Source organism: Pezoporus occidentalis, unplaced genomic scaffold (assembly GCF_034315485.1).
Source record: "Pezoporus occidentalis ecotype Australia unplaced genomic scaffold, CSIRO_AGI_Poc_V1 ctg30, whole genome shotgun sequence".
Classification (NCBI taxonomy): Eukaryota; Metazoa; Chordata; class Aves; order Psittaciformes; family Psittacidae; genus Pezoporus; species Pezoporus occidentalis.
In genome coordinates, this window is record NW_026914941.1 from 1774815 (window position 1) to 1800919 (window position 26105).

A 26105-nucleotide genomic window follows, 5' to 3' on the forward strand; every position below is an offset into this window, starting at 1 on the left:
AATTCATTAAAGATAAAATGGTGCTGTCGACCACCCCTTGGCATATCTTTTCCACACAGAACAAGTTACTTAAGAAGTGTTGTATCAACATGGCTGCTCATATTCATTAGAATTCCATTAATGAACCTTAATTACTTAGCTCAGAAATTCCAAGTGCTCTCTCTATACGGTTGTGCAGTTCAGTCGGTTATGGTGACCTCATGAAGCTGTTTACGGTGCAATATACAGTTTTGAAGGTAAAAGTCTGTCAAGTTTCTATTCCATTAAGATCATTTTGTGACCAAATGAATTAAGGAATTTGGACACCACCACCGGCAACTGTCTGGCTGACTATGGGTCTGTCTTAAAAAGCCAGTACTGGAATCTAGCCACTTAAAATAAATATGGACCCATGGAATTTGTTTAGTGATTCCCTTTTATTGTTATTTTTGTAAAAATAAAATGGTATCACCAGGATTTAATGCGTTTTTGTTTTTAATTATACACTTTGGGGATGATTTTGGATTTCAAGTCCTCCTCCCATCAGAAAAAGGTACCTTTTTCCCCATATTCAAGTCAAATATACTTGACACCTCAGAGAAAAAAAAACCCAGAGATCCATAAAAAGTCAGCAAGCTAAAATGGAAAGTAATTTCAGTGTGAGAATTTCATATAACAAAACAAGATTTGGAAGTGATGGGACTCAACAGGTAACAATCACTATAAACAAGCAAAACATTGGCGCACCTAGCAAAATCATGTTATGGAGATCTTTATTACAGTTTTCAGAATACATGAATTAACAATGGCCAGGCTGTGATTTCATCAAATTCCTATTTTAAACATTACATACAAACACAGAGCTGTTTAAAAAATAGAAATGCATGAGTTTTGTCACCTTTTTTTTTTTCTTTTTCTTTTTTTTTTCTGTTGGCATCAGGAGTCATGAGACTTCCAAAAGGGAAACCAAATGGTGCATGATAGCAGACCAACTAAACTGCAGTAGATTATTGTTCACATTCTGTGGCATATGTATCACCTCAAACAGTGCTAAAAGAAGCACTACAAAACCAAATCCTTCTCCGTTAGCATCCTTCTAATGATATCAGTGAGTGCTGAGTGACAACTTGCAGGACTGCAGAATTCACAGGCTTACACAACTCCCTCTCTTGTGCACAAAAGCAGTACGTGATCTGAAACAGAGACACCTGAAGCTGAGGGATTTGGCTTTATCTGCTTTGATTTTTGTTAATTTATTTACATCTTGTGTGCATGCGTGTGCATGTGTGTACGTACTGCAGAGGAAGAGAAGTCGAGGTTTCTTACGATATCTATTTAAAACTGAATAACTTGCAGATACAGTATGGCACATGAGAGGTGGGCTTCACACTGCTTCATCACTTAGCATTTGTTGTGCCTGGCCTCTCAGCAATTTGAAGGCAAACATTAAAGTATAATTCAGCCAAGCCTTTGTTTAATGGATAAGAAGCAATTTACATATATAGGTAAGTTTGCTCCCACAGAACTATTACCGGCTTTAAATATTTACTAGCTATATCATTCTCAGTGTAGGAAGTACTAAATTCACCCATCAAAGCAGGATTTGCCTGAGGGATGCAAAAGCTGAGCACTGCAAAGTTTTCTTAATGAAAGCTATAGGAGGATTTCCAGAGCCAAACCTAAAACTCAGCCAGATTCTCAGTTTTGCAAACCATTTGTACACTGTGGGATGAATTTAAAGTAGGTCACTGATGAATTGTGGTTTGGCTAGAAACCATGAAAACATTACATGTTTTTACAGCATTTGTCTGAGGTAGTACATATACCACACACAAAAATGCAAAAATATACAGATATTTATAACTATTTGCATATTACAGAAGGGAACTATGGGAGTTCTTGTATTTGTATCTCAATTTTCCAGAAAGAGCAGATAATTTTAGATAACATTCTTCATATTGACCATGGTTGTCTAAAAGCAGAACAAATTAATAATAATAGTATTTCTGGGAATACTTCCTGAAGCTGTTTGTCAATGCCCTCCGAGGCACTAATTTTCTTTTGGCTTTAGCATCAGTTCATAATATGATTAACACTTAAACCAAACGTCATTTAAGTGCCGGGAAAGGAGATTTGTTGAATCACAAACAAACATACATGACAAACTGTGTTGCACTTTTTCCTCAGTAAACCACAGGAAACTTGAGCAGAAAATGCCTAGTGTCTTTACATTTCTGATCTGTACAGCCAGTAGTTACGCAACAGAGATGTATATTTGTATATGATTTAAACATTTCATTCCCACACCAACTGCAAATTTAGCTCAATTCATTGCAAAGGTAAGAGTATCTTCCTCTTAAATAAACTAAGAAATGTAAACAGTGTAACATCAGAACAAAAAAAGTCTCTTCAGTACTTGTACCTGGTAAAATGTGAATGCAAACAGATGTGCTGGTATACTGTTAACGCCATGTCTCAGGGGACATATAGAGAAACATAATCAGTGAGAAATTTATGTACGAACCCTCCAGCGATTTTCTTTCTGGGATTACTTTGAATACAAATATAATTTAACTGATATAGTTCATTTTCTTTAAAATTAGAAAATAAGGCAAGTGCATTTCTGAAAAAGGTGCTACTCTTCTACACTTCTAGATAAACATGTGACACCTCTGAAAATTAGAGCAAGAATAAAAACATTAAAAATATCTGCAATTTAATATAGACTGAAAAACTATCAAAAGACAAAGTGACCAGCATCAATTTCAGAAAATATTTTAGACTTCATAAATACGAGCACCCTATATTTACATAAATTATCTTCTAAACTAGTTTTCCTTTGAAAGACACCTTTGTTCTAACAGATATGTCCATTAAATTATATAAATGTTTCAAATACGAAAAAAATAGTAGTAAAATAGAAGCATCGGATGATGTTATTTTGGATTTGCCTTTTTTTTTTTTTTTTCCCCTAAGATTTGGTTCTTTAAAATCTGTAGTCAGCTTTCACAGAGCTTAAAGGAAAAAAATAACCACCCATGGAAATGAAAGATTCGTGCACTAATAATTACTGCTACAGTATAAAGATTCTGTTGTGAGCTTTTGAGTTTGCACATATAAAGATTATACCAATACTTGTAAATCCCAGCAAAACGCTCATTTTGAAATCTGAATTCTAATACACTGTTGATTGTAGCACAAATTTATATAGACATTATGAACCTAATCCTTTCAAACTGGCTTTGTATATTAAGTACATTTTTATAACTGTAAATGTAGTAGTTCCATTTTAGGAAGTTATGCTTCAACACAAGGTTGATGTTGACCTTAGACAACACAGGATATAATCCTTTGTATCTGTTACTGATGAACAGGGAGACAGAATCCTGTTGCATGTATTTTTTCCTGAAGTACCATAAAACTCTTCAGTTTGTTACTAAAACCACAAAAAACCCCAAAGAGTTTAGGAAGAGTAGTAGTTGACAGCACACATTTCACTAGGCTTCAGTCATATTCCTGTGTTTAGAGATACAGAAATGGGCAAAGCCCATTTCCTCTGAAGACAATTGGGCAAAGCCCCTGTTTCCTTTGAATAAAGTAAAAATTCTTTCAATACTAGATTGAAAAGGAGCTGCATCTTTTCTTACAATAATTGGAGATTGACCAGTGCAGTTTGAAACTGTGAGAATTTATCCTACACTAGTCAGTCTTAGGAGTATCATACTGCAGAAGCAAAAAAGACTACTGTACAAAGATGCTTGGCTCAAGCAGTAGTGCAAAGTTACACTGCCCCAGGATCAAATGCTCCTCTAGAGCTAGCAGTTTGTGCACAGAAAACAATGGGACACCTTACCTTCCAAATATGCTTTATATAACATTAAAAAGAAAAAGTTCCCCATAACATCAGGCAATAAACACCAGTGAAAAGCAATTATAATTTGAGAACAAGTGCCATCTGCTACACAGGATCCTATTTTTCTTTAAATATCATAGCTGAGCAACAGGAGTAGTTCCAGTGGAACCCCCACTTACAATCCTCCATCCCATCCAGATAAGCAACAAACCTTTAGTAAAAAGGATGGTGAAGACTGCCCTGCCCATCAAACACATTGTACATTCAACTAGAGTCTGGGGAGAAAAGAGAACTATAGTTTCTCATTGAGTGGCAGAACATACACAGTGTCAGCTACTGAACTGACTGCTCACCTGAGGTACTGCAGTGCAAGGGGCCTGTATACAAAGTAGAATGGGAGGAGCTTCCCAAAAAATCAGACTGCTGCAATCATTGATCACTGCTATAGAGTGCTCCAGGTAGAAAATCTGTTCTTAGCTGCTAAACCCTCAGCATTAAAATCCATCAGTAGAGATCCCGCTACATTTTTTACCTGAGAAACAGAGGGAAAACTCAGAGGCAGTTCTGAATAACTTCATAATGTAGCTCATCTCTAAAAACCTACACAAAGGTCTTTTTAGCGTAATTAAAATAGGACAGTCATTATTTTCCCCCAAATATCTTTATAAAGAATATATAAGTGCATTATTAGAAAAATCCCTCCTTTGATACAATTAAAAACATATCCTGCCCTTGATACCATTCAATTTTGGTAAAATCCTATGCTCTGTTTCATTTAAATTCATTTAGCAGTGATAAGTAACTATACATCATCATCTCACCAAACGTGTAGATATGTGGTATATCCTATGTGCAGCCAAAATAGCTGAATCCACCAGGCTTTACACTGAGATAAGGTTTTCAGCAACCTGACTGGGGCTATGCATTGCTTTTCATGGTTACAAAACACATTGTGATAATGTAGACCAGCTCATCTCTGAATTTATTAACATTCAATTTTATTATTTTATCCTTTCATGTCCAAATCAGAACTGCAAATGGAATCCACAGCTGTATTCTTTCAACAAATCCGTATTTTCTTACCCATATAAAACATAACCTAAAAATCCCCAACTCTTTTCATGAAAGTTGTCATCTTCAAAGAACAAAAAAACCCAGGGATTGTTAAAAAAAGAAACAACAAAAAAAAACTGAAGAAAGAACATAAGAAAATAAGAAATATATCCTACTGCTTAACACTGTTTACAGATCTTGGTAGTTGGGGTGATAAGATACAGTATGTGGATTATTTAGCAATAGCTTTTAAAATACATATTTATACATCTTCTCACGTACTTGATACCAGTATTCCTTTATGATCATTGCCAATTTGTATGATAAACTCTTTTCAAAGTATATCCATTTAACTGTAAATAAAACAATTCACTAATTCTTTGGCATCAGAAGAATCATACGGCTGCAATTGCTCCATTGTGGCGAGAACGAGACCTTTCCAAAGTCACTCGTCTGTTATCTGCAATACAAAGAGAGGAAAAAAGAAATCACAGTAAGATTTGCAATACGGATAATGCAATGTCAAGAGGTTTTCAAACAGCCCTGAAAATCATTTCAAATTATATGTAAATAAATAACCAGGAGACTGGATCAGAGAAGTTTCACACTGCAGCTGCCAGACTGAGTTCAAGAGTTCTGCAATCAGTAAGAAATTACTTTCTCAATCAGAGAAGCTGGGTGATAAAAGCATTAGGAGAATCCTGAAACACTGTCCCCTTGGAAACGGCACACAATAACTCAAATTCTGGGTAAAAATCTTCTTTTATAAACAATTATGCTAAGAAGCTCTGGAAAAATACATTAAGTTTCATGAGAACGTACTGACCAGTGTGGTGCTGAAAAGCCTACAAGTACAGAAGCACTAATACCAACATAATTTGGTACACAGTTAAAAATAGAACAGTTAAATCAGCCACTTCCTAAGCATTTCCTGATTGTGCAATGTGAACAACTTTAAGTATAAAATATTACACAGTAATTATTGCAATGAATAATAAATGTCCCTATCACAGGAAAACAATCATGAAGTACCAGCCACAGGCCTAAATGACTTTAAAATAAAACTTTAAAGCGATGAACACACACACACACACACACACACACGCACACACAAAGGGGCAGAAAATTAACCCCCACTTTGTTTTCTGGAGGTTTTGATCTTTTGAATAATGTGGTCCTGCCACACAAATTTTCTTTACTTTTTTTGAGGGGGATGACTGCTTACTTTTGACTTTTTTATTCTCTCATATCATATTCATATTGCTGTTCTTTGCATGAGTACAGTATCTACATTGCTACAGCATCAGGGTTTCACAATATATGTCTGGAACTCCTCCATGGTATTGGAATATTCTAAACCAACAGTCACTTCTGAAGCAGTCTGACAGACAAACTGCAGGCAGGCAAGTTTTCTCAGCTGGTTCCCAAATGAGCTGATTTAGCTGTGTTCCCAGCATGCACAGACTGGAACAGCATGTGTTCCTGGTTCTCTGTGGGGAAGCTCTAAGCTTGGGTTGAGGCTGAAGGTTCAGGCATAAAGCATGAGATCCCAACAAGTCTGATGGGTAGAAATACATTCTTGGAAAAAGCTAGTAATGGAATGTCTCTGTCACAGAGTCCCAGGAAAGGCTGGAGCAAAGACCAGTGTGGGGTCTCACCAATGTATATAAATACCTTAAGGTGAACGGGGCTGGAGCCAAGCCCTTTGCAGCAGTGCCCAGCTGGAGGACCAGAGGCAACAGGCACAAACTGGAACAGAGGAGGTTACTCCTGAGTATCAGGAACCACTTTTTTATTGTGAAGGTGACTGAGCACTGGAATGGGTTACCTGGAAAGATTATGGAGTCTCTCTTAGAGATATTCAAAACCTATCTAGACAGAATCATGGACAAGTGGACCCAGGTGACCCTGCTTGAGCAGGGCATGGGCAAGGTGACATCCACAGGTCCCTTTCAGCATCAACCAGTCTATGATTCTATTCTAAGCTAACAAAGCCAGAAGTGGTCCAAGCACATTAAAGAAGGCTCTGGAGAAGACAAAGGAAGTCATGTCTGCGATCTCTTCCCGGACAAAGAACAGAGGATGACTGTGGAGACTGCATGGACTCTGCAAAACTAACCTTCCTTTTCCCTGTTCAGTGAGTGTCTCCAATGCTATAGGGAATTAACGGCTCCTTTAGCAAGATTATTAGTTCTTTTTATAGTTCTGCCTTGCCTCCTTTTCTTAATGAATCTATCCATGCATAAAGTATTCAAATTACCCTAAGTCGATCTGGTTTGCATGGGAATAAATCTCTACACTGGTTGCAGTGTCAGTAGGCACTGGAAATTAAAGGACAGAAATGCTGTCTAAAACCCAAAAAGCAAAATTATTAACTCAACTGTGCTGCAATTCCTCTATGACAGTGAAGCAAAAGGTCTAGTGGTACTTGCTCTCACTGGAGAGAAGGACCTTCACCAGTGGACTATTTCTTGCTTTAATTTCAAGATTGTTAACTGTACAGGTTAAAAACAGACTAAGAGAGTCTAAAAACTGCTAATTTTTCCATATGCGGTTATTTTTAGATTTTTCTCCTTTCTGTTTTGGGTTTGGTTGGTTTATCCCATCATGGTAGAGGCATTTTCTGCAAATGACAGTTCAGTTCCACCTGGAGTCGCACAATGGAGCTGGGACTTAAACACAAAACTGTAAAAGCTAGAAGCACTATCATTTCTTCAGCTGATGCCGAACAAACTATTTTCCCAATTACGAGAAATGATCTATTCTTTTAAATTATTTCCAGTTTTTAAATGCAAGTAATTATATTTTCTATCTAAAACCTAAACGATTCAAGAGAGACTGGGAAGAACCACAGGTTCTTCCAATCAGGGAAACTAAGGTACAAAGATTCCATTATTATCAGTGAGAATCTATGTCAGCAGTTGCAAGAAATTTCTTTGCAAAGCTTACAGTGCTTTGTGGTGACTCTTACTAAAAGAAAAGCAGACAGGATATAAATTACACTTTGATAACATTTTCAGCTCATTATAAAAAATGTGAGGATTAGATTTATATACTATCAGTGTGAAAGCTTTAATGTATCTGAAAATTTTGGAGGTAAAACTAAAGTATTTCTTCTTTATAAAGAGACCTATTTTATTCGGTGGTGGATCTGCAAGCCACCTTGTGCGTGTGTGCAGATTTACACCTGGTTAAAAAATGAAACATTAGGATGTGTACAGATATATATAGAGATGCATATAGACGCCTTCACTAGATGTAAACAGTGCTTGTGCATTTATAAACATATGTATAAACATATTCATTAGGTGAAAACAAAGGGTTTCATGTTAGGATCAGGAAGTGGCTTGGGCTGGTATTTCTGTGACTCTAGGACAAGCTTTTAGAATCATGACATCTATAATGCTTTCAACATACACACTCAGTTATCTCTAACAGCTGTATTTACTTTTATTTATGTTACAGACCATACTGAATAGAACACAAAATAAGACTGGCTTATAAACATGACTGTGACTATTCTAGCATAAAAATACATGTAACATCAATACATGGTAAAACTATTCACTTGTATTGCAGAGGAAGGGAGGGAAAATGAAAGGCAGTAGCAGGAAGCTAACAGTATGTAAAATTAAGCCCTAAATCATTGCCAAAGGTCTCAGGTCTACACTTCTGAAGCATGTAAAAATTACTAGAAAATATGGCAACAGGTTCTGCACGTATCAGTCACATTTTCTGGGTAACCCATATACTCATGCAGCTGAAAACTTTGTTTCTTTAATGTCAAAAGTCCATCTCTTTTAGAACTAGGGAATGTAGGAAACATCCACAATGCTCGTATTAGACATCACAGTCTATCTCAAAAATGATACATGAATTTAAGGTGATCTCTCAATCAAGTAACAGACCTTTTCTTGTTGCAGTAGAAGGTAGAGCAAGGAAGGCTTAAAACAGGAAACAGCATATGTTTATTTTATAAAATAATCTTCATCTTTTAGCTTCCTGGATCAAATTCAAAAGAAGCAAATACAGCATTAAGAGCTATGACACTTCCTTTCTAGCATATATAATACTGGAATATAATCTTGACTATACAAACTTTACACCTACATTAGAAGAAATATATGGACTTTGTTATAACAACAATTACTTGCTCAAGTGTTTTTGTACGCAACACAGTACCAAGATGGGAATAAGTGATATCTAGAACATGCAAGATATTTGTAGAAATGGTTTTGATATGTACACATCATTCACCACGTAACATGAATCTATTGATGGAAAAAAAAAGGCAAACCTACCAATAAACTTAGTGTATAAGTACAATAAATATATGCCAGAAAGCAAGCAAAAAAATCTAAACAATTATTTTCAGACAATGTATTTTAATTGTATGGAATTTGCCAACTTCACCCTTAAGACCTTCTCCCTTATACTTTGAATGTATTAAGCATTAGAAATTACATTAGAAATTAACTAAAAACACACTGGTAGGGGAGAGGAAAACAGTTTGCAAAAACTATGCTCTGTAAAATGCATTTTTCCTTTCCTTAATGCTCCTTCATAAGTTCTGTTATTAAAAGAGAAGTCTCAATAGCTGCAACGGTTTTATTGACTCCGTGGCTTGTTATCACGTTAAAGTTATACTAGCAGAAAAATTAATGGTGTTTTGCAGAACTTCAACGCTAACATTAAATGACTTTTCCATTTTGCTTTCCTCTTATCCTCTCCTCTAGGTAGTAACTTTGTGCTCTCCTAATTATAAACCTTACTTTATATGAGCAAGCAATGCTGGTAATGATATAGATGTTGTGGAATCGAACGGGCTGATCATGACACTGAGATATCTGATAATAGGAAAAGACAAGAATCTACAAAAGCATCCCTCCAAGGGGCTTCATTGGAATCTGGATTATCCTGTAACCACCACAAAAAAAGTTCTCTCTCTGACATGGCTTATATTTAAAATTATAATTGTATTATAAACTGCTACCTTGGGCTTGGTACCCTAGGTGACTAATTCTCCAGGATTTTTCCAGCCAGTTAAAGCATAGAAAGTGTTTCTTTGTGCCTTAATTACTGCAGTCAAGTCAATCACTGGACTGATTTTGAATACTTAGTTCCTTGCAGTCTTTCCTAGAGTGCTCATCAGCAGACTAGGTAAGTTCCTCCTTATGTAAATAACTGCAGCACCCCTTGGCTAGCATTAGAAAACCAGCAATAACAAACTCCCAGAATCACACAAACCCTCACAAACCCAATAGCCAAACATGACTGATGCAGATAATTACTTTTTGCCCTTTTTTTTTAAAGCAAAAGGGTTGAAACATTAATTTATATGCAGAAAGCAAAGCACCTAAATGTTGTAAGAGAAAGAGCTAAACAGAGTATCAGGGGCATCAGGAATAAGTACTACCAGACCTATTCTACATTCATCAAAGACAGTTGTTGCAGGACCCCTATACCTGAACAACATGTATTTTAAAGGATGTCTTAGTTAATAAGCACTATGTTAATCAAATTAATAACAGACTAATTTGATTATGTTAATGTTAAACTGGAAGAGGGGCAGTGTACAGCACAGGGTGCTCAGCTAGCAATCCTTGTGCTGAAGCACAAGCTGGAGGGCATGACTGCAGTAAGAACTCTGAAATGCTAATATATTTAAAGAACTCACACCATTAACTTGCACAGTCACCACATCTTTGTTCTTTTTCCTTTTTTAACCTTTTTCTCCTTCCTTACTGAGGTCCCCAATGTGAAAGAATTAACCCTCCCATAGCTGACAAGAATGAAAGGTGTTTAAAGCTCAGTGAAAGAAGCTACCACCTTGAGTTGACTTTAAAATGACCATATGAAGAAGGTAGAACATTTGACAATGAATATTTAACATTTCATCTTTTGGAAATAATTTTGACTATGCAAAAGATGCAGAAATGCATGCTGTAAGGGAATTTGTATTGCCCATGCCTTCAGGAATCAATGGAAGCATTTCCATCAAACATTAATTTATTCATTCATGGAAAATTTTGTTCCCTAGGAAATCCTACTGAAACACATCTTGTTTTCATGAGCAACCCAAGGGAAAAAAGCTCACACAGTTCCAGGTACTTCAGCAAGCACCACAAACATATAACATGGAAAAAATAATTTCCTGTAAGTACAGAATGACTACACAAAAAATGTGTAAGCTGGTCATTTAAGAGCATTTTAAATGGATAAACTGTCACAATAGATGATAATTCCAAGGAACAAACAGTGCGTCTGTGATGGCACTGACACTTCCTCGGATAAAAGTGGAAATCTGACTTGCGTTTTATAAGTGTCACTTTTTTTCTGACAGATATAACTATTTTCTATATCGTGTCATTGATTAAAACTGGGACAAGCTAGAATATATTTAAATCACTGCAGCTTGGGTAGCCTCTAGTTTTCTCTTGGAGCCATCTCTGCATAGGGAAAACTGAAGCCAAGTTAGAATGTCATTTGAGGTAACAGTGTATTATCAATTGCTTTCAAGAGCAAGCCATGACAAGAATTAACTTTATTATCTTTATTTATTGACTGCATGCACCTTCATCAGCTTGGATTACCAACAATGAAAGGTAAATCTATTTGGAAAATGGAATTGATGGAACATAAGACAGAAGCACAATTGATATAGTGTAAACCAGCAGGGAAGGCCATCAATCTCCACCACGTCTTTAATAGCCACAGCTGAATACTGTTCTCTCGAGTGCCTGGCCTGTACCTATGACACTATTAGAGAATACCAACTGAGAAATAAGCTAGTCAAGGAAATTAAGAGCTTCAAAACTGTTGTTGGTATCTAGAACAAAGTCCTTTTGCGCAACAGCACTTTGAGAGAAAATAGCTCTCCTAACCTCAATTCTGTTAAGTTTCAGTCCATCTCTATGAGATTTGATTTCAAATTGATCTTTCAAAATGGGTGGCCTACATAGAAAAAAAAGCAATGAGGTAAAAATCAGTTATGGGAGAAATGCTGCCAAAGTAATACCTCAGAAAGGACTTTCTGCAATAGACAGCACTTTCCAGAAGATTTTTATTGCAAATAAACGAAACAAGCAAATAAAATAGTTTTCTAACTAGGTTAAGGAAACTGTACAGTTAATATGTTTTCTTTTAATCTTTTGGTTTTTTAAACACTTATTTCAACCTCAACAGTCACCCTACACACGCCTGGCAAAATCAGAACTAGACTCTTTACAACTAACACATGGAGTCAGTTCACATTCATTCAGATTTAATACTTTTGTAACCAAAAATGAGAAAAGATCAAGAAGACCAAGTGATATAACATCCCTGGTCTCAGCTTCCCCCCCCCCCCCCCGACAGAATCTCTAATGCTTGATAATCAAACTTAAACGACAGCTAAACTGGTTGTTTTAGCATCAATTTCAAAGTAAACATTTAGGTTTCAAGCAAACCCTGTTGCTGTGAGGTCAAATTCTATAAAGACTGGTTTGGTTCAGGTCCAACCCCAGACTTCCATGTGAAAGCCGAGTGATAACCTCAGCATATACACAGTATATGTTAATATGATGGAGGAAAAGAAGCCCACCCTTACACCAGAGAAACAGTAGGTTTAGTTTGCTTTTTAAAGCCCTCAAAACCGGACAGCACATGTAACGGCTGAAACACATGAATTATAAAGGCATCATGTGTTGATCTTATAATAATTAAAAAACTATATTGTTAACCTGTGAGCAGGATGTTTAGCAATATATAGATAAGGAAGAAAAGCTGTTGAAGAGTAAGAAAAGGTTTTAGAAGAACTGAGTAAGAAAGAAAACCTCACTGAATCTGTGTGGCTGTTGAAGAGATTTTTAGGATAGAAGATCTGCAACAGACTTAATTGAGGAGATCTCCCCAGATTGCATGGCAGATACACCTCTCCTGAGTTATTTGCACAAGTCAGGAGTGCCAAAATTATCATCGTAATGTAGTAAGCACTAAAGCAAGACAGATTTGCATGTAGATACCTGTTCTCTTCAAAAATACTTGATTCAAAAGTGTTAGTTGTTTAGATTTGTCATTTAGGCAAGGTCGGGTGGGGCTTGTAGCAACCTGGTCTAGTGGACGGTGGTTGGAACTGAATGAGCTTTAAGATCCCTTCCCACCCAAACCAGTCTGTGCTTCTGTAACACACAGAACCTTTATTTTAAGAAGTTTTCCAGAGCAGCCTACATGCACAATTTTTCATTCGAAACAAATGTGGATGTTTGGATTCCTTTTAACTTGCTAAATCAAAGTTGTTAATAGCCAGAAGCACTGTAGCATGGAGTGTGGTTTAAAATACAGACAGCTAAAGGATTTAAGTCCTGACACTCAGATTAGAAGGGAAGGACATGTCTAATCTTACTGCTGTCACTCACACCTAGCTTGCTGGGCAATGTTAATCGTAGCCCTAGAGTTGTATGAAAATGCAGAGAAAAACAATTTATGTTCTATGTGTTATACATAAAAATGCCTTAAAAATGAACACTGTGAGATGTTTTAATGTTAAATGACTTGTGTGATGACATTTACTAACAGCGCAAACCAGCTGTGACCACAGTCAATGCGGTATGGGAACACAATACAAGGAACACTTTTGCAACCAGAATTGAGGATGGTGACCATCTGTATCACAGTTCCATTAAGCAAGTAAATACTTGTCCTATTCAGAGCTGAAGAGAACCTAACAAAGTTAAGTGTTTATAGAACAAAAATGGGTTTGTAAACCCTATTTTCAAGTAATCTGTTTAAAATAAATTTTACTATGGCTTACTCCAAGCCTTAAAGATTTAAAAACCAAAAAAGAATTAGTGCAATAAGCCAAGATTCCTTGAACCTTTAAATGATCTATTTAATATTTTAATTTGACTTTGCTTGCTTTCTTTCTTAATAGGACCACTTGGGATATGCATTGAAAGCTCTTTCACAAGAGCTGCAATGGAAAAGCCTTAGTTTGAGACAACACATGCCTGCCTCAGGGGTTACAAGACAAATCAATCTATTTTTCTCCTTTCCTCCAAGGATAACTGGCCTTTAAAATTACAGAGGAAAATAGGCCTTCATGTCAGTACAGTGCAGGCACATATACAGCCATTTTCCATTTCTTTTTCACTTTGGACTCTCAGCTGAGAACTAAACTTACAAAGGTGAGAAAACAAAAAGAAGATGAAAAGGAACGACTGCGTCGGTTCAAATCCTCTCCAGTGACAAGCAGCCCTGTGACCAGCATCCGAGCCCGGCATTCACTGAAAACTGCTATGAATAGATGTCATTTTCCTACTCAGTACTGTTTTATTCTTTTTCATGATAAACTTTACTTGTATTTTTGTGTCAGCCTGTACTGCTGGCATTCATGGAGATTTGTCAGAGAATTCAGTTAAACTGAGAAGTTATAATTATTGCTTCATTTCCCATACAATCTCACACAGTAATACTGATTTTTACCTCATCTTTACAAAATTGCCCTTTTCAAGCAGCAATCATGGCTCTGAGTATCCCTACAATCCTTAGGCTGTGCTACGCACACAATTGTGTATAAACTCAGCTTCAGACTTTGAATGCTCTTAAATTGCATATAGTAAATTTTAATTCTGCTAATACATTGTTTCAAAGCAGTGAAACTCAGTCGGCAGCCTTCGTGGTTTTCTGCTTGCCATTCAATGTGATTTGCAATACATTACTCATATCATACCTCTAGTAAGAAATTCTCACACTGAAATATTTTCCAGTGGAAAAGGGGAGTAATCAACTAAAGTACAACCAATACACAAACCCAACAAAGTTGAAAGAAGTCAGAACAACTTAGTCTGTTAAGAACAGTAGTAAAATTCCCTTGAAACAGAGTATTGAAAGTGTACCACTAAACCTTTAATGTGAACTGGCTCACTGGGAGTGTGTATATAGGTGTAAAACAATTATTAGATTTGATATCTGAATGAACTTAGGCTCCCATTAGGGCCTGAATGCTTCAGTGACCCTATTATTTCCCTTCCAATGCTCCCAGACCTGATCAACTTAATTATTCTGACTAATGAAACATTTAGGACATGAATGATTTGTTTTAAACCAAGTGAGATGACTGAAAGTACTTCATAAAATAACACCAAAAAGACAGGACAAGATATGTGATGTGGTGCGTCCAATCCTGGAAGAAGGTCGGGTCTAAATAACAGTTACAAAGGGAAAAAAGTCTACTTCAATAAATTACATTTATTCAGATGTTTCCCCCTGAGCTTCTAATTTGTAACCTTTATGGTATCTCATGCACCGTGAAAAGGTATATCTTATGAATCAGAAGGGTGAAACAAATTTCAGAGACTAAATAAACTAGGTCGAAAACAACAAACCTCAAAACACAGAAGATGTGTCTCCTTCCACAGCTACACACACTTCTAGCACTTGTTCAATAGTAAAATTAGATCCTCTAAGAAAAACTGTTGTATATCAGAGGACAGATCTGCTGATGTAAAAGATGTTTTCCTATTTTAATTGTGTCTGCTATTTTACTGTTATGGAAATAAGGGTATGACAGTGCAAAAAATATGTATTCACATTCTGAACAGATTTGGTCTGATGATGATAAACCATACTCTTGATAAATAATGTAATTTAAAATGGCCTCCAAAATGTCCTACTCCCAGCTCTCCTATTAACACCAGTGCTCTCACAATTTGTATTTGCTTTGAAGGGGAGTCGACTGTAAGGTTACAAGCAGGACAAAGAAATAAGGACAGTAATAGGTTCTGAACTTCAAGTACACACGCAGCTATAAAGTTAGCATCTTCCCATCTGAATACATTTGTCCTTAAAAAGAATCAAACTGACACCAAAGTGGTCCCCTTGTCCCTTGCCTCCTCTCACTAATGATACGTAATGGCTGCTGAGCCTGCAATAAACATCTTTATGTCCAGCCAGATTGCCATCATTTTACAATCTAATCTGATACTTTTAAGAAAGAAGAAAGTCGTAAGAAACCAGCACCAGCTTGTGCTGAAGGCATTTTTTGACATCAGCCTTCACTTCGCACTTCAACTGCAAGTATTCGATTTGACAAAACATATAGAAAGTCAGGAGAGAAGGCTTTTCACCTCCTCTCCAAAACTGCCTGATAGAAGTCAATAGCAATCCCTTTACACAGTTACAATCAAAACCCGACAGATGAAAGTCAAAGGGGAAGCTTTCTAGCTAGTCCTTACAATATTTTATTAAAGAGTGGCATAAGAACACGTTTGCCTCGGTAGGATCACCCCACCTCCACTGCCCACTTTTATCCGTTAGCAGCTTAAATGCTGGAAGTTACATCTCCCATGCACAGATGTTTTATCCTTTGCATAGAGCATCCAAGTAATGAACACAAAGACAGGGAAAAAAGAGAAAGCTCTTTTTTCTGTAAAGGAATTTCTTTCGAAACAGCAGTTGGATGACACTCCTGAAAAGCAAGTATTTCCTGCTGTTGCATGTAAACTGGCTAGGACAGTTTTTCTCCCCACCCAGACAATGACAGCTCTAGTCACAAGCAATTTCTCTTGTAACCTGCAAAAATCGGTCTCCTGTATTTTTTATGTGTCAGAAACAAATTCTCTTTATATATATATATATATGTAAAAATAACTCTGCAATAACTTATAGTCTACATGTAAAGTTAAATATTTTAAATAATACAATAAAGGCAGACTATCCATAATTATTTTTGGATTAAATAAAATATCAGCATTTTTTATTCATAGCTAGGTTAGCATTTACAATTCAGCATTTTGCAATATTTAAATAGAACTGAATATGCTATGAGAAAACCTAAAACTACATGACTCCTGTCTGACCAGCTGGCACAGGCTGCATTTTTCTGTGCCCTTTGTCACATAATAAAGGAAAGCTCCTGTCTCAGCCTGGCAAGAGGATCTCATTGCTGCCTGTTACTTCCCTACTCACCCCAAACAAGAATAACTAGATACTGTATGTGACTTTTACTATAAATTACTTGCAACAAAGGCATATGTGGGTTATGTGAATGTGAAACTTCTGCTTAGTAAAAGAATTCATACAAGAAAGTAATGGAGAATACACATGGCAGACTGTGAGGTAAGATATAACACCTTTTAGGAATGTAGGAGTCTAATATCTTTCTCGGCTGAGCACAGACAACTCCATTATGATTCAAGGTGAGACCTCTGTGCTTGCATAAAGCAGAATTTGACCGTTTGTGTTCATATAAAGAACTGAAATACAGAAGCAGTTACTGCTGTGAGAAGGCAACAAGTTTGTATTAAAGAGCTCAAACCAGCTTCTATTTATTAATACTTGAATCTGAGGAGTGTCACCTCTGCTGTTTCAGTAACCACTCTCTCAGATTAGTGGAACACCAAAATGAACACCTGATGAGTCTATAATCCTGATCTATTTTGCTTGCAAAACCTACTATGACATCCCTTCCCCACCAATGCAGCTCCTTCTGATGTAATAGCAAACACCTCAGAAGAAGAGGGGCAGGAGTAACATGAGATTATAGTACATGCATCCCTTCTTCAGGTGAATCCTAAGAACCCGTGAGTATTTAGGACTGCCTTAACAGCCCTTTTGCAAAGGCTAAGTTAAGGGGAAAAGGATGTTCAGGTGTGCTATTATTGTCTGCTTTCTAAAAAGAGTTTTAAAACTCTAGGGCTTTTTAAGACCATACACTAAAGTATTATTTCCATTTGAGTGTGACTACCTAAATGAATCTCTGCTTAGACAAAAATATGCAATTACATAAATGTGGACACAACTGTTGCAGAAGCAAAATAGCTATACACGCATGATAACTTCTTTCTGAGGGCAAGCTTTTCTACCTTTCCCAGATGCATAACTACAAGACCTTCCTTTACTAAGCAATGAGCTGTGACAGTGCTGATATCCTGTGTTAAGCATTATGAAGAGGCCTTTAAAAAATGTTATCATCTGTATTAAAAGCAAGACCATGTCTGGCTTGATAGACACTAAAGAACACATTCTATGAGTAACAAAAATATGTAGCAAGCCCTCAGTGCAAATTCCAGAAGTTTTAAATAACAGTTTTACTTTATTTTAAAAGAAAATAAAAGCTCTAGAATTAAAACGAAGTGAAGCTCTTCTGACAGAGACTTCTTCATCCCACTATTCCTACCAAAAATGCTCTCAAGGTCACCAGTTAACAGATGCGTACAACAGGATTGTAAGCTTATCACAACCCACAAGTGGTGCACTCTCTGGGCAAATGTCAAAACCAGAAAGCTGGCATCTTTCAGCCTCTTAATACCAAAGCTATAAACTCCGATGAAATTAGTTACCGGAAAAGGAGCTCCAGTGCAAGAAGTGCCAAGGTTAACAGTTACTGCCATTGGCTTTCTCAGGTACTGGATACCACCTTAATATTGCCTAAACATTCTTAAGAATATTTTGTTAAATATCTATATGCTGCTTTTTAAGCACCTTGAGTTCAAATTAACTTCCACCAGTGTCCAGAGGTAGGTAATAGATGGATGAGTTAAACAAGAAGCATTTTCCCATGAATTTTTAACTATCCTTTCGATTCCAAAATAACTATATCCAAATACGAATGCTAACATTCAGAATATGAATAAAAACATTCTTATGCACATGAATGCTATCAGAGCAAAATGATAGTAACGTGCTGACTATAACAGAAAATTAGTGTTTCCTTCATAACTTCAGGCATGACCTTTTTGTTTTAAATAACATACTCATCCAAAACATTTCTGGCAACAGTCTGTAGTCTTTTCTCCTGGAGATGCTGTATAAACAGATTCCTCTCTGTCCTTTTGGAGTTAACCAAGTTTATCTAGTTTCCTAATCTTAATTAAGGTAATACAGGACTGCTGTTTATGGACACCTACCTGTTTGCTGACTTGTGCCCTGCAGCCTGCCTTCCCTGCAGCTTTACTGCCCTCCTGTTCCCTGAAGAATTCCAGCTCCACTGAGCAGCCAGAACTGCTGTTCTATGCTTTTAAGTCTCCCTTGGTTACTCCTTTGTTTCTGAAAGTTACACTACTTCATATCAATTGCTCACAATCCTCCTGTGTTCTCAGACCTCTTTTGTCAGTTATTAATTTCCTTAAGACATTATCTATCAGTTACTCTTCCCTGACATGCTAAACTTGCACTACGTAAAAACTCTCTTTACGATAACACTGACACCATACTCCAGTTTCTGCACTGACAGTTGAAAATGAGCTGCATATACCAACTATGAACACGGGAACTGAGAACTACTGAGCAGATCTATTCTGAGCGGGAACAGAAAAATCACCCATACTTTCTCAACTCTTGCACAAACCAGAAACCACAAATTCTAGGGAACAAATACAATCATAAGGAATCCTGTGTCTCATCTTTTTGTTTAGCTAATAAAGAGTCACTAGATGCTTTTGTCATTTAGGCCTCTACCAGCAAGAATCTGAAGCACAACATACAAGGACTGGTTATATGTTCCCCCACCTGATTACATTACAGGAGAACATAATTTCCCATGACTGAACTCTCTTGGTTCCAACAGTGATGAAGACAGAAGGAAAAACAAAGTATCTCAACTATTTTCCCTTAATTCCTTAGTAAGAATGACAAGGTAAGCTTAATTCCTTTTCCTGTTAATTTCAACCTCCTCTCCCATTCTCAGCCTTTTTCACCACAGAATATAAGACATAACTATTACACAGACTCTTCAAATCTTTTGGAGTCCTCCATCAACTTCCTCTCCACACTGAGCCCACTCTACTCATGCACCTGGTTTTCCTTGAAGTTGTGGATGAATCAGCCTCCTTTTTACCTGATTGTGCTTTCAGTCTTTTCAAACCATGGCTATACAGCTGTTCCTCTAACAATTTTGATTGGTAAAATTGTTACCACAGCATTAGGTAAACATCACACCATTCCCCATGTCTCTCCATATCTCAGAGAAAAGGAAACAGTCGCTGAGTCTCTATCCTGATGCAGTGGGATCAAGCCTATCCTTCTGTTCAGCACATGCAACATGTTTGAATGTAAAGCTTGAAGAAACACACTCACATTCTCTTGGGCTGGATGGGAACCAGTAATGACACCTTATACAAAGATGCTCAGGAAGATTGTGGAATTTAAATTCTGCTCTTTACCCTTCTCCAGACTGAAGGGACAGAAGGGAAGGACAGGGCAAGGGTGGCTCGGCTGTGGATAAGGTAGCAGAAGAGGCTCAGAACAGGTCACTGCTGAGAGTGCAGAAAAGCAAGTCATTCAGGGACAAACCTTGGCCTTAAGCATCTTCGGAACATAGAGGACTTGATTTGCTAATAAGAATGAGGGTTGTCAGGTCAACTTTTCACCGTCACATAGAGACTTGAAAAGAATGCTTTGTGCCACAAAATAAACATTACTTTTCTATCCACCTGTTTTCCCTTTCAGAAATGTAGTTTACTGTCCCACACTAAAATTAGCTTTTCCACTAAAATTAGCTTTTCCACACAAAGAAAGAAATTAGGAATTTAGGTGGAAGAAAAGGAAGTTGGGAGCCTCTGTCTGGGGTGGGAGAGAGCAGGAACTTACATTTTGCTGCCAGGTGAAATGATTAGGAAAATACATCCTTAATGCCACTAAAATAACATTAACCCATCAGATATTGTTTGCCCCGAAGCTGGCAATGTCCTTTAGAATTATGTTTTGCTGTATGTAAACGGTTTTAACTACAAGCTCCTGCAATTTCATCTCAGGGAATATTCTTTTACGCTTGAACTAGTTTCATCTTCACAAATAACCAAGTCAGTGTGTTAACAGTTTACACCTACTTGTGATTCACTAGGCACTGCGACCTTTTAACTACCACCCACCTCTTCCTTGTATTTCCTTGTAACTCCTAAAGTCAAAGACTTCTAAAGCCAATTAATCCTGCTTACTTTTAAAGTCAAAGCAATGAAATCACAAAGAGCTTACCCATTGTCCACCAGAAGCAGAGTGAATCGCATTTCAGAGCACACAATGCAAAGCCTGTTTTGCTGAATTCAACTTTTGATCAAAGGATACGGTACCCTTTTTGTTTGTATTTTCTTTAACTAGATGTTCTACACAGCACTTTGTACAAAACAGGATGGAGACTTTGCTGATCACTGATGACAATTCTTGTTGATGTCCAAGTACTTCTCCTGCACTAGATACTCAAGGAATCAATGATGTACACTCAGAGAACAAATGACACAGGGCTTTTAAACTACTTCATCAACTGTTTATAATGAATGGAAAAAAATCAATTAGCAAGTCTCCAATTTTCCAGCCCAATATTTTATCAGAAAATGGCAAGAAAACCAGTAGTAAATAAAAGAGAGGCTGCATTTCAGCTCAACAATTTCACCTGCAAGCTAGCCAGGCTTTGGGCAGAGAAGGGCATCTCTACAGTCTATTTTTCATGAGGATGGGAACTTTGAAAAATGTTTTCTTTTACTTCTATGAAGTTTACATCTGTGATTTTGGAATATCCTACTCAGCAGTAACAGAGAAGCAAACTGTACATGAAAAACTTTCAAAAGCTTTAATACAGAATTTGTTATAGAGATTTTTTTTTATAAAGTATGCAAATTTTACCACTTAGATTTCAAGCGTGCTACTGACTGCAGTTTAAGGCAAATTATTATTTCATAAACCAGCATGCTTGCAAAGGGCTGAAAATGATATCTATAATACAGAAGGGGAAAAAATGAGAAACAGAAACTCTGAAGTATGCAAAGAGTTTTTATATGCCTTTTTAAAGTTGTTGACAAGAATGCATTCAAATGCTCTTTGAAAGACACAGATGCATGAACAGTAAAAAGAGAGTCAAAAGTGCTAACTGCAATTTGATTTATTGTGTTTGGTTTGTTACAGTTCAACAACAAGCCTTATGCACTTCCAAGTCCGGCACAGTGTGAGACAGCCATAATGTCTGGCAAGTCCAGTAGGAAGGATTAGTAAATGTCACCGTACCTTCAGGGCACAGTAGAACCTTAAAATAGGTAATGATTCAAGAGTTTAAACAGGAAAAATACAGCAGGTGGCCTTAAAAACAAATCTGCAACAGGCTGAAAGGTCTACTAACTTAAGCTTAATGAGCAAACTAAAAGGTCACTATGCACTGTGATCAGTGGATGTTCAGCTACAGCTGTGTGATGTGACTGATGTTCTACGTTATCACAGATATAATGACAAGACGGTTCGCAGAAGGGGCTTTCTGAATGTTAAATAAAAATGCACTGTATGCGCTAAAATAAGTTTATATGTTTATGTATGTGCACATAAACACAGTTTATCACTTAGAGAAACAAGAGATTATGTCTGCAAAGTCTCACTGGAAAAAAATGCTATAGTAGTCAATCTAAATAGCTGCTACTCCAAGACTGCTGGGTTTTATTCACAACATAGGTAATGACTACCTGTATGATATCTGGCAATTCATAAGCTTTAGAGCAACCCAGTAAGAACGTTTACTGTCTATATTGTTGTTCACATGTAATCCTTTGAACACCAATTAGCATAGGAAAACAATGATGCTTTTGCAGTTTAAAGACACTACAAGCAAATAACTTTCAAACCAGTTTTCAAATTTAATTCTTCTTTAGGAACATTCTCATAGTAGGGCAGTTCAAAACATTTGCTATCTGAAATATGAATTAAAAAATACAGGTCTTAAAAAACTTCCCCCTGTAGCCTCTGCACACAAGACAGCTGATATAACAACAGTGTTTTGTGCAATAACTACTGAGAATCTTAGTGTCATCCTCGTTTGCCTTCATTAGATCTCTCAGCTTCAACGAAGGAGTTAACAGCATCCTTCAATGTCTTATTGCAAAATATGTATGTATATTTACAGATTACGTTAACTTGAGCTTCTTCTCAGATGCTTCTGAGTTTGTCTGCAATTAAATTACACTGTATTTTTCCAAAGTATTTTATTTCTATAATTTTATTTCTGCTTCATAAGAGGAAGTACAAAAGGTTAAATCTGCTGCTAAACATCCATCTCCTTAGAGAACAATAATGACATGTGACAGAAAGTTTCAGAATCTTCACAAAAAAAAACCAAACCAAAGCAACAGTAGCCATGAGGGCTTCATCATTTTGATGTGGGAATGAGGACACGTAACCGGATTTTAGCGTGCGGTTTGCCAAGGCCTGACTGATAAGACTGGTGATAGATATAAGCCTTAGAAAGACTGTTTTGCATATTCAATTGTGTCACCCCAACCCCCCTGGGTTCCCAAAAAATACCAAATAATTAAAAAAAGGCAGCATCTTCATACCTATTTATCAGAGAAAAATCATTTATATCACACCAAGCCCATTTCCTTGCAATATTGCATTTGGAAGTCTCTTAAATGCACAGCATTCATACTTTTGTAAATAAAACATTAGTTAACTTCATAGCTAACTTGCAGAGCAGCAGAATCTACATCTACTATCTAATTTCACCTAAGCTATTTAGCAACATGATCCAGCCACTCCAGTAAGGAAAGGTGAATAAGTGGAGAGACAACTAGCAGGAACAAGTTGAGTTCTGTACATATTACAGCTCGTAGGTATATAAAATAACAGCAGTGGGGAGATATTTGGGTCCATACTGAATCAAAACAGAACAACAAAAGTATTTGCCATCTGAAATCTCAACAGTCTGAGCATATAGATGCTGGCTGCAACATAAGGAGGAGAGGGAAAGGATGGGCACAGAACACAGCAGCAATAGAGCAGCCTTCACCTACCCCACACAGACGGGGGAAATGTCACACTGGACTATTACGTGGAGATCAATCTTTATATCATCATCAGTAATTATGCCTTGGAGCAGCCCCAGAAAGGAAAGGCAACCTTCACATTTGTGCATAATAGCTTTTAGAGGATCTAGTTTAAGGCCCATCAGTAACCACAGGGTACTGTGACTTAACATCCTTGAATGAGTCAAACCACGACAAGATTGGGCTAGTTCTATACTATACAATGTCTAGCAGAAACCTTCCCTGGACATCTAAGTGGTGCTGAAAATCTTACTAAGTATCTTTGAAAAATCTAAGATCAAATCGAGTCAGCATTTAAGAGAACCACTTGGCCCCTAGATACTCTGGGTCTATTCGTGGCAGTTCAGCCAGCAGTAAACTGCCTTTCTTTCTCTCACACTGAAAATGGCTTCATCACATCCAGTCTGGCTTTATGCAGTTAAAGATCTCCTCACCTGTAACTGACAACTGATGTAACTAAACATTAAGTCTTATCCTACAGAATTTAGGTTTATAGATTTTATATATATCTATAATACTAATATTTACCATATTCAAATAGTACACTAAAATCATTGATTCCTACATTATCAACCCCATCCCTTCACAAAATTTACTTTAAGTACTACCCCCAAAATTAACTAATATCACACAGCCTCTATATTTCTTCCTTACAAAAGGAAGAAAATTCAGTTTCTTAATAAGTTTTGTCTTGCTTTTTCTTTCAGATGACCTAGAAGATGACTGTTTGCATGAACTACAAAAAGGTTGAAGGAGTTGGGCTTGTTTTTGTGAAGAGAAGGAATCTAACAGCAACCTTCAGTTGCCTGAAGGTGAATCACAAAACCTGAGTCAAAGGCTTCTTGGTCATGGCAGAAGGTAAAACAAGAAACAGGAGTGAAAACTGTAGCTTTGATGTTAGGAAAAAACCCTCTGTGCTGGAAATTCAGGGCAGCACTAGAATGGGTTACCCAGGAGGTCAGGCAGGATTTCAGGACTCGGTTTGACAAGTCACAGCTGACTCCATCCACTGTGTGGATAATCCTGCTCCCAGCCATAGGCTGTACTAGATTATTTCCAAAAGCCCTTCCAAACATTTCTCTCACCCTATCAACTCCCTGATTCTTGGCAAGCACATATCAAGGATTCAGAAATAATAAGTGTTAATATTAGTTATTTTTGGCTTGTCATTAGTATTTACATCCATAATCTCAGCAGTTCAAAATGCAAGGCTTTGATTTCAATGATAGTTTCCACATAGGAAAGGAGTTTTGTCAATTTATCATTTCTAATCTGTTAAAAGCTTAAGTCAAAATTCTTCAGTGAGACTTCATCAATAATTGTACATAATTAACAATCAAATAAACATCTATTATTTAGCTTCATTCTTAAAATAGTTAACATATATCCACAGGTTAAAGCATATATTGAAAAAAATAAACTGAAGTTATAGATAGGGGATCTTCACCACTTCCTGAGGACTCAGTGATAAGATAGGGTAAAACTAGGATCCAGGCTAGCTGCCTGATAATTCCTGAGTGCACAAGACTAGTAGTAATGGCACAGAATTTAAGAGATGTATAATACTATTCATAACATTCATAACTACAATAGCTGTAGTTAGGTATGACTGACCCCGTAACGCAAGCTCCAAGAAGCTCTCCAATGGATATGGTGCAGGATTCCATGGTTTTGGCTGTGTTTACTCCACAGCGTTTTACAATTCTGCATCCACAGTGCCTGTGCTGGCCACATCCTGCTTGTGGAGCAGATGCATTCCTCACCGAGGTACCCTACTCATTTTATTTGAGGTACCCAGTAGAGAATAAACCAGGTCACCTCTGGCTTGTGTGTCTGGGTTTTCTTTCAATGTGCCCTGAGGAACACTATGCATCAGGATGCAGATGCAGTGAACACGTGGACCAAGACTCTAAAATGCCATCAAACATCTGCCCATGTTACAGATACAGCCAAAGAGACTGCAGTCAGCACTGTGATGGCGTCAACAGCCTCCTTGGATTATGGAGAAGTAAATAAATCATAAGATCTCAAGGTTATCTCCCATCACTTTCAGGTGAAAGCCCAGACAGGAGTTGTGCAAGGATAATGGAGTGGGGCAGAGGGGAAGTGGAAGATTGAGAACACTTAGTTATCTTGCCTTAAATTGATTACGCCTAAATTTCTGATGTGATTTCACCAAAGAAACACAATACTGACAGAAGCTGTTCTATAACAGTAAAGAATAAGAATATACCAAGAAGAAAAGCAAGCTTTGACAAATTCTTGGGATGTCACTGAGATTTCGGAATGTTGTGTACCACAGGAAAAATGACAGACAACTGACAAGAGAGTCAGCACGGGAAACAGAAATTCAGAAGTTAAAAGAAACTAAAGGAAAAATAAAAATACAACACTGAGTGCTCTGTGAAATATAAAGAGAAAATAGATTTCTGATATCTCTGTGG

At 37.1% G+C, this 26105-nt stretch overlaps 1 protein-coding gene across 1 annotated transcript in view; it reads right to left on the minus strand.

Annotated features, from left to right (window-relative positions):
• Positions 1-465: 465 nt before the first annotated feature.
• The window catches only part of DIAPH2 (diaphanous related formin 2), a 235640-nt gene continuing 210000 nt past the window's right edge, over positions 466-26105 (minus strand). The window contains exon 28 of the mRNA XM_062627438.1: positions 466-5345. Within this exon, the coding sequence (XP_062483422.1) occupies positions 5281-5345 (65 nt within the window). The 3' untranslated portion in view covers positions 466-5280. The remainder of the gene's footprint in view (positions 5346-26105) is intronic.